Source organism: Vulpes lagopus, chromosome 8, assembly GCF_018345385.1.
Source record: "Vulpes lagopus strain Blue_001 chromosome 8, ASM1834538v1, whole genome shotgun sequence".
Taxonomy (NCBI): Eukaryota; Metazoa; Chordata; class Mammalia; order Carnivora; family Canidae; genus Vulpes; species Vulpes lagopus.
In genome coordinates, this window is record NC_054831.1 from 70,821,657 (window position 1) to 70,834,149 (window position 12,493).

Genomic DNA, 12,493 nt, shown 5'->3' on the forward strand with positions numbered 1-12,493 from the left:
AAGAAGTGGATGGGGGCTGCTTGCTTTTCTTACTAGACTTGGAAGTCACATATGGACACATTTGTTGTAATTATGGGTTATAAGTGAATCACAAGACTGTAAGTCCATATGTTCAGGGGAAGGGAATTATAACTAGGGTGCGGGGGTGCAGGAGCACCTTGCTCTGGTTGACCCAAACAGACCAGGGTCAGCCACTCACCGCTGACAAAAAACCAAAGGTAGAGAGATGAATGGTGGTAAACAAGAAAGGACTTTACCAGGAGCCCCCAGTGGGCTAGTGTCTCAAAAAGACTGTCTCTTAAGGGCTGAAAACACTCGCAGGTTTATGTAACGAAGATGTGGGACAAAGGTTGGTGGTACCTGCAGGGGGGCAGTGAAGGTCAAGTCGGTCATTGCCCTGGGGGTCTGGGTGGTCCCTAGTGCTTGAGGATGTCTTTTGCCCAAGTTAAGAGATAAGCTGGAAAGAAGAACCTGATCAGTTAGAAACTATATACTGAAGTCAAAATGGAGGTGATTGGCGTCCTGTCCCCACGTGAAAATGTCATTCCACTTCTATGGAAGGAGAAGGGACAGCGGCCATTTCTTCTGTAGCTACTTCCTGCTGACCAGGGATGACGCAGGGAAGACGGACAGGGCAGCAGGTCTTCGTGTCTCTGGTTCCTCCCGAAATCTACACAGTAAAGGCCTCTCCAGGCTTGTGTGAATAGCACAGGCTCCCATCTGACAAACACAAAAAGTCAAACAACCACCAAAAAGAACAAGAAATGGAGCAATGCTTAGCAGGGCGTATTTCCATTTGGAAGGAGTCAAATTTAGATCCTGCTAAAAGGATCTAGAGCTAGAGCATTTATAGCAGTGATGTGTTTGTTTAAATCTTCTGTGGCTCTGGTTACATTTTTTGAGTAATTTGGAATATAGACACAACATTCTGTTTTAATGAGAGCATGGGTTCCACTTTGGGCTGCAGTCAAAATATCAAGGGCCATCCAGTTTTGAAGGACTACTTTTCAAATGCATGTGGTTTCCTTATGTAGGAGGGTGACTCCATGCCAGGTTTAATTAAAGATGGCCACCGCGTGCTTAGCTAAGGCCTCTATTTGTCATTTTGCATTGATAAGGGGCAGCTCCTGCGACAAATATGATTAAGGGAGAAATCTATCAGGAAACCACTTTGCCTGATGTCTAGCTTTAACAATGTCCTAATTACAAGGAAGCACTGGCAAGTGGGAGACAGCTCCTCCTGGGAGATGTGGGCATCCCCAAGTGCATCGTCCAGTTCAATCATGAGGAACGTGGGCTGTCCACAGTCTCCACTGTCCATAGTTAACCCATGGACTGTGGTCTGCTCTGGCTGTTGAGGAGCAATTTTGCCGTCCCAGCCACATAGAATCAGCCAGGGTGTCAGCTGAGTTATACAACTGTTGGGGAGTCCATCCTATTGTCCAGCTATTAAAATAATCATATGCCCATGGGTCCTGTTATTATTCCCATAGGGTAACAGGCAAGAAGAAAGTCCACACATGAGCTGTTGTGGTGGTTTCTCTGAAGTTTATACTTTAAGCTGTCCAGCTTAGGCAAACAACAAACATTTAAAGACAATCAGAGGTAGAATTTAACATCTCCAAAGGTCTGTTATTGAACTATAATTTTTCTCCCTCAAATCACCCTCATTTCCATCAGAGGTAGCCAAATGAAAGACTAATTTGTAAGACAAGTTGAGTTTTAACAAACTTGGCCTCATTATTTATATACGCACAGTAAGAATATTCACTGGCTGTACAAGTTCTTAAAAATCTGCTTTGCTGGAACTTTTTATAAGGTGTTTCAGATTGAACTTTTAATATCCTCTTAAGGCCAGAAACCAAGCCACATACTTGCTGTCAGAGTTGCCCAGAGTGCCTATGGGTTTGGGCGAATTCCTCTTCTTCAGGTCCCCAAAATATCCTGAAATTTCCTGTACCTGCCAGGAAGTGACATTCTTTACTCACCTGGTGAGGCTGCTGGGACCTGTCAGCAGGGTAACAGGCCAGCATTTCCAAGGGGCTCATTGGCTCCATCAAGTCAACCTCACTAAAGGTCCCTTAAAGCTGTCTAGTCACCTCGGAGTCTGTGCCTGTCTCTCTCTAGTATGACACTTCTGTCAACACCTTGGTAACATACCTTGTGTTTCCAGTGGTGTCCTGTTACAAGAACAGATTGCTATTGAACCTCTGCAAATGATTATAATTGCCACAAAAGAAAGAGAACTTACTGAGAGTTTTTGATTTCTAGAAGGTTTGGAAAGGGAGAAAAGATACAGGTTTCAATTTGTTCACAAAGGAATATTTTATCATATTTATGTAAGTCATAGTTTCCTAAGAGAAACTATATCCTTAAATCTGGAAGAGCAAACATTAGAGAACCAGCAGTGCTTCAAACAAGAGGCACAAGAACTATAATTGTCTTCCTCAATTCATTCAATCTCATGTTACTAATTCCTGTTCTGTTTGAATGCAGCTTTTCTTTTAGTTCCAGAAATTCTTTTTTTTTTTTTTAAGATTTTATTTATTTATTCATGAGAGACACACAAAGAGGCAGAGACACAGGCAGAGGGAGAAGCAGGCTTCCTACAAGGAGCCCAGTGTGGGACTCATTCCTAGGACCCCAGGATCATGCCCTGAGCCAAAGGCAGATGTTCAACCACTGAGCCACCCTGGCATCCCTAGTTCCAGAAATTCTTACCCAGTTTAATTTTATGATTTTAAAGATGTTGGAAACCTGTATTTGTCAAAAGTCTATTCAGTGACTCTCCTTAAGATGAAACACATTATGTAAGATCACCAGCATGGGTAATCATCAATGACTCAAAAATGGCCATGTTTAAAGATCTGGTGAGAGTTTATTATAATGCAGTTAACAAGGAAATCCAATTATTTTGTGACACACATTTCAGTAATCAGAATGTCAAGTGATGACCTTATACCAAGACATACTAAAACTTGAGAGATTTCATCTATTTACTAGAACAGTGATAGCATTTTGCCATACAACATAATACAAGAAGTTTATCATTATTTGTTTGACGGTGTTCCCCAAGTAACTGATCATACCAAATAAACAAGCCTAATTAGTCAAGAAGACTTCATCTAGATTTGAATATGTGGGAACTCTGATTTTAAAAAAACCCTCAGGGCAGCCCGGGTGTCTCAGCAGTTTAGCACCGCCTTTGGCCACCTTTGGCCCAGGGCCTGATCCTGGAGACCCGGGATTAAGTCCCACTCAGGCTCCCAGCATGGAGCCTGCTTCTCCCTCTGCCTGTGTCTCTGCCTCTGTGTGTGTGTGTGTGTGTGTGTGTGTGTCTCATGAATTAATAAATAAAATCTTAAAAAAAAAAAAACCTCAGAAGGTTTTAAAGCACATATACAAATGGGATTGTAGATCATTATAAAACTTAATATTTAATTATCTACTTAACCAAAGTGGCAGTAGTAGATTCTACAGAAGAGTACGTAGTTGTTGGCAAAACTTAGGTTCTTTAATATTGAGAAGTTTCAGTTTTCTTAACTAACCAAAGACCTGCTAAAGACAAAGCATAGAGACTTTAGTTTTCTGGGCAGATAAAGGAAAACAAGCTTCATTTACAGTTTCTTATCAAGAGCAAACCAACAATTCAGGAAGACTTTGTGTTTTTACCAGAAAGATGAGCCAAATTTCAATCTTATATAGGTGTACTTCTAAAATTCATTCATTCCAGGGATGCTTGGGTGGCTCAGTGGTTGAGCGCATCTGCCTTCAGCTCAGGGCATGATCCTGGAGTTCTGGGATCGAGTCCCACATCAGGTTTCCCACAGGGAGCCTGCTTCTCCCTCTGCCTATGGCTTTGCCTCCTGTGTCTCCCTGTCTCTGCCTCTCTCTGTGTCTCTCATGAATAAATAAATAAATAAATAAATAAATAAATAAATAAATATCCTTAAAAAAAGAAAAATTTAAAAAATTAATTCATTCCAGTCTGAGTCCTGACCACACGTAAAATTCTTTTTCAAAAACTCCCTTCATAAACCTCTACCACTTTGTTTTTACATTCACATTTTGTCTTAAGTTTTCCTTCTTTAAATAATCAGTCTCATTTTAGGACAAAATTATTAGCTCTTCCTTCAACAAAAATGTATTCCCATTCCTCATATCTGTCTTATCAAAAACACATCTTGGGGCCCCTGGGTGGCTCAGCCAGTTAGGCATCCAACTCTTGATTTCAGCTCAGGTTGTGATCTCAGGGTCCTGGGATCAAGCCCTGCACTGAGCATAGAGCCTACTTAAGACTCTCTTTCTCCCTCTCCCTCTGCCACTCTGACACGGGCTCTCATTCTCTCTCTTAAAACAAACAAACAAAATGCATCTTACTTTCCCTGCATACAGAATTGCTCTCCTTGTCCCTAAGACTCTCTCCCAAAGTCATGTCGTGTTTTGGTTTATATATTAGGCTCAGTCTTGAAGTCTGCAATCTCATGTAAACTAAGTCTAAGTATGGCTGAGGGCTCTGGGGGTTGATCTGAATACCATACATGGAGCAGGTACCTTGTCCGCTTCCCACACACCCTTTGTGAAATGGTGGACAGATGTAGGAGAACCTGGGCGTGGGGTGGGGGGATAGAAAGCAAACCACAGCCACTGGCCCATAGCAGTTCTGAAATCCAAGCAAGAACCTGTTGGCTGCTCCTGGATTCGGGTTCAGCCCTACTCTCTGGGAGCTGTCCTCCGTGACTCTGGGCTCTGTCCTTTGGGCTCTGGGCTCTGGGCCCTGGCCTTCCAGGCATCCTTCCAAAAGAAAACTGACTTAGCATCTCCGGGAGTAACCTTCTTCTGTTTCTTGCCTGGAAAAGACTGAAGGTCCAAAGGCTTCTGTTGACTTTGTTCAACTCTCTTTCAAGCTGGTGTAATGCTGTTAGAAATGCTTTCCTGCATTTCCATTTACAATCTGCTCTGGTAAACAAAACTACCCTAAAATCCCTTTCAGATAAACCTTTCTTTCTAAGGGGCACCTGGTGAGAATGTTGTGTTTCAAAGATTCTTGGAAGCTCTAATATTTACAGAGGATAGACAAGGCCCATCAAGCCTTTTGTCCATTTGGAATGGTCCAGAGGCACCACCTTCAATCTTCTAAGGTCCTAACAGAGGGTCCTATGGCTCCACCCTCTCATCGATTTTCTGTTCTGAAGCCATTTTTTAAAAGATTTATTTATTTAATAATTTAGAAAGAATGAGTAAGCAAGGGGGAGTTGGAGAGGGAGAGAGAGAATCTCAAGCAGACTCCCCAACCCCACTGAGCATGGAGCCCAATGAGGGCTCGATCCCACAACCCACAGGATCATGACCTGAGCCCAAGCTGACGTCAAGAGTTAGACTCTCAACCCACTGAGCCACCCAGGTGCCCTTGAGGCCATTTCTTAATAGGTCAATATGTCAAGGAGGCAAATATCTCCTTTCCCTTCTGGAGATGCTGGGTATGAGAAGCACTTATTTTTTATCCTGCAAAGTACTGGCTGAGTGTATATGTTCTCTGACTTCCACTCAGAAACTAACTAGTTTATTCTTGAGTTGATCCCCCTCTGGTCTCATTATAGACAGCCAAGCAGAGCTGGCACCTTCAATCTCTGGCCAGAAATCTAGTTAGGTCATCGTCAGCTCATTAGGTACATTTTCTGGTTTTCTCCATTATCACTGGCAGCAGCTTTCTAAATGTTGCTCCTCTAGTACGTAATGAGGGTCTCCTTTCCTGATTCAGGTTTCTGTTTGAAAATGAAGCACTCACTGAAGTAACCATTACACAAAACACTGTGTTTATTTTTTTAGAGTCCTCACCAGTAAGTCTCCTCTCCTTCCTTTTCACCTGGCCTCCTTGGAGCTGTTGCCTTGTGTTTTAGGGTTTTATTAGAGTGGTCCTCCACTTTCAGGCACCAAATTTCTGATCCTGTTAGTATTGCTCTGTGACACAGTCACCACAGAGCTGGTGACATAAAACAGCGGTCAGTCTGTCATGCTTGAGATTCTCCAAGGTGGAAAGGCAATTTCTCCCTTGGCACCTCTCACGCTGGTGCAGGCATGGATCCTCAGAGCTGATTGTCCAACCAGGCTCCCTCCCGCAGCCCTGGTTGGTGCCGCTGCTGCCTGGAGTTCTGTGCACTGTCTGCTGGCCCGGTGGTCTCAGTACTCAGACCTCTTCCATGGCTCCAGGCTGCCCCTAGAATGAGCATCCTGAGGGAGCCGGGTGGACACTGCATGGCCTTTTGTGACCCAGCCTCCAGAATCACATGGCATCGCTTCTGCTGCATAAAGAACAGGTGACAAGCCTGCGCAGATTGAAGGGGAGAGGAATAGACCCCACCTCTTGCTGAGAGAAGGATCAGTGAATTTTCGGACATGTTTCGAAACTGCTTGCACCTGGAACGGCATCTGGTAAAAAGAGAACCTCACTATGTGATGGCATCCAGTAAGTAGGCAGATCTGCCTCTCTTACAATATTTGCTTAGCAGTCTCTGCGCAGTGCAGTGTGACCCCATCAGTTATAACAAGTTATGTTACTTCTTGTATTTACTATGTATTTTTGAAAAGTAGAGATATGGCACTTGGCATTGTATACCTTTTACCCCAAATGAATTAAAAGCTAAATATGATTTTCCAGTAGTCACAAAGTTAGTAGAGGAGAAACATAGAAGGATATTTATGTAGTTTTGCAATAATAGGGAAGGTCTTTCTAAGCAATAGTTAAAAGCTCAGAAACTACAAGGGAAAGTTTTTTAAAATATTAGACTCCACCAAAATTTTAAATGTTTATATAGGAAAAGATACCATAAAAAAATAAACCAGGTAGGGATGCCTGGGTGGCTCACTGGTTGTGCATCTGTCTTCGGCTCAGGAGGTGATCCTGGGATTGAGTCTCACATTGGGCTCCCCGCAGGGAGCCTGCTTCTCCCTCTGTCTGTGTCTCTGTCTCTTTCTGTCTCTCATGAATAAATAAATAAAACATTTAAAAAACAAACAAAAATAAACCAGGTAAGTATTTGCAATCTAAATAATACACAGCAGTCTAGGCAATGTGGTACAGACATAAAGTTGTATCTCATAGGGCTGTTGCAAGGATTGAATGAAAGCACACAAAGTAAAAATACTTCACAACTGGTAGGTTCCATCCATGCTTTTATAAAGGCCACTGACAAATCAATTTTTTTAAGAGATGAGTAATAGAAAAAGGATATGAATGAGCAATCCATGGAAAAATATAAGTAGTTAGTAAACATATGGGAAGATTTATAGCCTCACTCCTGATTAAATAAAGAAAAGTTAAATCAGGGGATCCCTGGGTGGCGCAGCGGTTTGGCACCTGCCTTTGGCCCAGGGCGCGATCCTGGAGTCCCGGGATCGAATCCCACGTCGGGCTCCCGGTGCATGGAGCCTGCTTCTCTCTCTGCCTTGTCTCTGCCTCTCTCTCTCTCTGTGTGACTATCATAAATAAATAAAAATTAAAAAAAAAAAACAAAAACGAAAAGTTAAATCTGCAACGAGACTTTTCTACTTACAAGACTGTCAAAGAGCTCAGTCAGTTAAGCATCTGCCTTAGGCTTAGGTCATGATCTCAGGGTCCTGGGATGGAGCCCTGGGTCAGGCTCCCTGCTCAGAGGGGAGTGTGCTTCTCACTCTCCCTCGACCCTCCCTCTGCTCCTGCTCTTTCTCTCTTTCTCAAATAAAATCTTTTTTTTTTTAAGACTGTCAAAGGTGAATAAGAGTGTTAATATTTCAGTATTGGCAGAGAAGTTGGGAAATTACATTCCCATTTATTTACTGTTCTTTGTTCCTTGATAGGAAAAAAGGTGTATTTTGCCTCTGGCTTTCAGGATTTTTTTCTTTTTCAAATCTCTGATTTTCTGTAGTTTGAAAAGGATGTGCCAATGCCGAAGCTAGTGTGTTTTGGCACATATCCTGTCCAGTGTCTTCTGAGCTTCCTGGATCTGTGGTTTGGTGTCTGACATTAATTGGGGGAAATTCTCAGTCGTGACTCTTCCAGATATTTTTTTTATGTTCCTTCTTTCTTCCTTCTGTTTCTGGTATTCCCATCACGCATGTGTCACACCTTTTGTAGTTAGTTATCCCACAGCCTTTGGATATTCTTTTCTACTTCATCAGGCTTTGTTCTCATGGCTTTTCACTTCTTGAGGTTCCTTTTTTTTGTTCCTGTTTTTGTTTGTTTTTTAGATAGAGTGCATACTTGCCTGTGAGAGTGGGGGTAGGGGAAGCCCAGCATGGGGTGCTATCCTATGACCCTGAGATCGTCACCTGAGCCAAAATCAAGAGATGGGCGCTTCACCAACCGAGCCCCCCGGTGCCCTGCTTTTGGAAATTTCCGTTGAGCTTTTTTTCTGTATTGTTTTGTTTTGGGTTTTTTTTTTGAAGATTGTATTTATTCATTCATGAAAGACACACAGAGAGAGGCAGAGACACAGGCAGAGGGGGAAAAGCAGGCTCCCTGCAGGGAGCCTGATGTGGGACTCCAATCCCAGGACCCCAGGGTCACACCCTGAGCCGTGGGTGGATGCTCAACCACTGAGCCACCCAGGCACCCCCTGTTAAGGTTTCTATTGCTGTATCTTCGAGTTCAGAGATTCTTTCCTCAGTCATGCCCAGTCCCCTAATAAGCCCATCAGAGGCACTCTTCATTTCTCTTACTGTGCCTTTTATTTCTATCATTTCTTTCTGGTTCTTTCTCAGGTTTTTATCTCTTTGTTAATGTTGTTGACCCTTGCATGCTGTCTCCTTTGTTCCTTTGACACTTCCACATATTAATCATAGCTGTTTTGAATTCCTGGTCTGAGAATTCCAGTATCCCTGCCCTGTCTGACTCCTGTGCTTGGTCTTTTTTTTTTTTTTTTTTCCCAAGTGTGTTTTTGGCCTCTCAGTATGCCTTGTAATTTTTTCTGGGTAGCCAGATGTCAGCTACCAGGTGAGCAGAACTGCTCTGGGGGGCCTGCAGTAGCATGGAGGTGAGGTGAGGGCCAGGGGATTCCACAGTCCTGCCTTTGGGCCCCTCCCAGCTCCTAGTGAGTCTGTGCCTCTGGGCTGTGAACTCGTTTGTGTTTTCCTGAATCTTCTCCTACCCTCTTGTGTGACACAGGACGCTACAGTGGGAGCACTGTGTTCTCAACAAGGCCTGGCCCCCAGAAGAAACTAGTCAACCAGAGACTAAGTGACATGGGAAAATATCAAACCCAGCCCACTGTCTTCCCCTCTTTCCCTCCCACTGCCAGAAGCATGGGGGGGATTGTTGTCTGATGTTTGTTCTCAGAACCTGAGAGCTCCTAGAGGTAAAACTCATGAAAGTGTGGGAGATCCCTGTGACTGGGTCTCTGGTCCACATGCAGGCCCCAGCAGTTGGGCAGTTACACATCTGATTTTGTTTGTTTAACATTTTATTTATTTGAGAGAGAGGGAGAGGCAAGACACCCCACACACACACGCCCCCGCAGAGCAGTGAGCCCAACGAACGACGCAGGACTCAACCCCAGGACCCTGAGACCATGACCTGAGCCAAAGGCAGATGCTTAAGCGACTGAGCCACCCAGGCGCCCCCACCTCTGGTTTTCTTACCTGAGTTCCACTCTGCATTCCTGAGACTTTGCTCCGGGAAGCAGCAATGCCCTGTATTCACCTATCTGTCCAATCTTAGTTTGTCCTGTGTCCTTGCCTTTCTCATGGATCCAAGAGGAATTGTTGATTTTTCAGTTAAGATGGAGTGGTGATTTCTAAGCTGCTTACATGCAGAACCAGAAACTGACATACTGTTGCTAGAGTGGATACTGGCACAGTATTTAGTAAAACAATCTTAATTATCTACTAAAAGTAAAAACATGGGTGCCCTTTGACCTAGCATTTCCACCTTTGGACATACTGGCATGAATGCTTAAAGATATAAGTACTGTACTTTTTTTTTTTCAGCATTAAAAAAAAAAGGTTTCATTTCTTTATTTGAGAGGGAGAGAGCATGAGAGCGAGCACAAGTGGGGGAGCTGCAGAGGGAGAGGGAGAAGCAGACTCCCAGCTGAGCAGGGAGCCTGATGTGGGGCTCGATCCCAGAGCCCCGGGATCATGACCGGAGCCAAAGACAGATGCTTCACCAACTAAGCCACCTGGGCGCCCCTGCCGCAGCAGTTTTTAATATAGGAATGGTTAAATACGTTATATTTACACAGTGGAATGCACTCTAGCTGCTAAGAAGAAATGAGGTAGCTCAATATATCCTGACATGGGAAGAAGTCTTAAGACGCCTTGTTAAGTGGAAGGTGAAAAAAAAAGCAAGTTGGCGAATGGTATGTTTAAGATTCCGTTTTTGTTTAAAACTTACAGTGAAAATGAAGGCGTGCTAAGAGAAGAAAGACAGTTTTGGAAGAATATGTACCAGAAAACCCATTGGTTGCCTTTGAGGGACAAATGTCACAAGGCTATTAATACATATCTTGTGTGTCTTGTATGATGCAGATATATTTGAAAATTAGGTAAAAAAGTCAAGAGGGAAAGTAGGTAGCAGCAGATACAGCCATTTGAGGACAACAGAATGGAACTGATCGTTTCCATCACTTCACCCTCCAGACAGGCCGTAGTGCCGTAACCAGCTCGGAACCTCACCTTACCTGCTGGGAGCCCTGTGGTAGCCTAGACCCAAGTAACTGAAAATGGTACATCTCCTTGTGTCTCTTCCGCTGTTTCAGGAGGTGACAGTCATAAGAGGACAAGAGTTCCAGACAGAAATGTTTTACCAGTGGACATTTTCTTCATGTGGAATTTCTTACTATTAATTCCTCTTGCTAAATTCTTTACCAAGGAAAATTTCCCCTTCTACGGAGAAGCGGTTTCTTCGGTTCTGTGATGTTGAGATGAGTGGTTTGTTGCACCCAAGAGATGTTTATAATGGAGTTTTTCACAACACGTAGCTCTCCCTTAGAAGGCTGACTGGAAAGTAGGTTAGCGGCACTGTGGTTAAGTGTGAAAGCTCTTTGACTTCCATTATAAAATATGGTTTCTAGCTACAGTTTCCCTGCTCGGATGATATGTAAGCAGCTGCAGTATGGCTGAGTGGAGACTAATAATTCTTCCTACTTCCTTGTCCTGGTAACTCTCATCTGACTAACTTTCATTTCCCACCTTACATCCTGTTTTGAGTTTCTGGATCTGATCCCATCATGTGCATGTGGAGCGGGGGGGGCTTCCTACATGACACTAGCAGAATTCTCATTTAACTCCATCCTGGAGGTAGCATCAGATTCCTTGAGGTAGGGGTTCAGTCCTACAGGATTGTACACACCCCACACTGCCCCCCACTTCAGATGCCAGCCTCAAACCCAATCAGTCCCCTGCACTTCTGACCGACTGGCTATAAATCAGAGGTTCCCAAGACCCCTTGCTCAGATTCCACTAATTTGCTGGAACAGCTCACAGAAGGGATAGAAACATTTTATTTACTAGATGACAGGTTTATCCTAAAAGGAGAGGTCTCAGGACCGGCCAAGTGGAAGAGATGCTCAGGCCCAGGTGTGGGGAAAGGACGCAGAGTCTCCATGCTCTCTGGGCGCACCACTCCCCCCGAATCTCTACGGCTTCACTAACCCATAAGCTCCCTGAACCCTGTCTTTTTTGGGGTTTTATAGAGGCTGCGTTCTGTAGGCAGGACTCATTAAACCATCAGACATCCTGCTGCTCCCCTCTCCTCCCTGGATGTTGGGGGCCGGGACTGGAATTTCCAACCCTCTGATCACAAGGCTGGCACCACAAGCAACCAGCTCCCATCCATAGGCACTTTCCAAAAGTCACATCATTAACATAAGACATTTTTAAGCTCTTGTCGCTTAGGAAATATGTATGAGGGTCATCTGAATGATCAAATATGTATGCTTCTTAGAAATCACAATATCAGGCATCCTAACACAGTTTTGTTTTGTTTTTCCCCCCCTCCTGGGTATAATTCACATTCTTCTCAATGACTAATTTTATATAATGATTTTTCGTTCTTGTTTGATCCTCTGTAACTCTCCTAACAGAAGTCCTGGAGGGGATTTGGGTGCCAAGAAGAAAAAGAAGAAACAGAAGAGAAAAAAGGAGAAACCAAACTCCGGAGGCACCAAGTCCGACTCGGCTTCTGATTCCCAGGAGATCAAAATCCAGCAGCCTTCAAAAGTGAGACCCCAGTTTTATTTTACCCCCTGCGGTGTTTCAGGCACATGAGAGGCGGACTGTGCCACCCCGCGCCCTGCGGGACCAGAGGGGCGTTAGGGTTGTGCCCTGAGTGCGCGCTAGATGACAGTCGTCACCGGAGGCTTCACAGCCTTCCTGGCGCTGGTGTGGGTACCTAAATGACCAAGAGGTACAGACTGTGTTAGTGTGTGTGTGTGTGTGTGTGTGTGTGTGTGTGTGTGTGTGTGGCTGCGGGCTGCAGTTTTCCTTTTGCTCAGAGCAAATTAGCATGTAGATTGTA

At 44.2% G+C, this 12,493-nt stretch overlaps 1 protein-coding gene across 7 annotated transcripts in view; it reads left to right on the top strand.

Annotated features, from left to right (window-relative positions):
* Nucleotides 1-12,493, top strand: part of NMT2 (N-myristoyltransferase 2) — a 68,570-nt gene that overhangs the window by 26,631 nt on the left and 29,446 nt on the right. For 5 of the 7 annotated variants that reach the window (XM_041766625.1, XM_041766623.1, XM_041766624.1 and 2 more), the window contains one exon: nt 12,060-12,195. In XM_041766625.1, coding sequence (XP_041622559.1) covers nt 12,060-12,195 — 136 coding nt within the window. Of the gene's footprint in view, nt 1-6,252; nt 6,467-12,059; nt 12,196-12,493 lie in introns of those variants that run through there. The other 2 variants (XM_041766622.1, XM_041766627.1) reach the window with 1 other exon arrangement.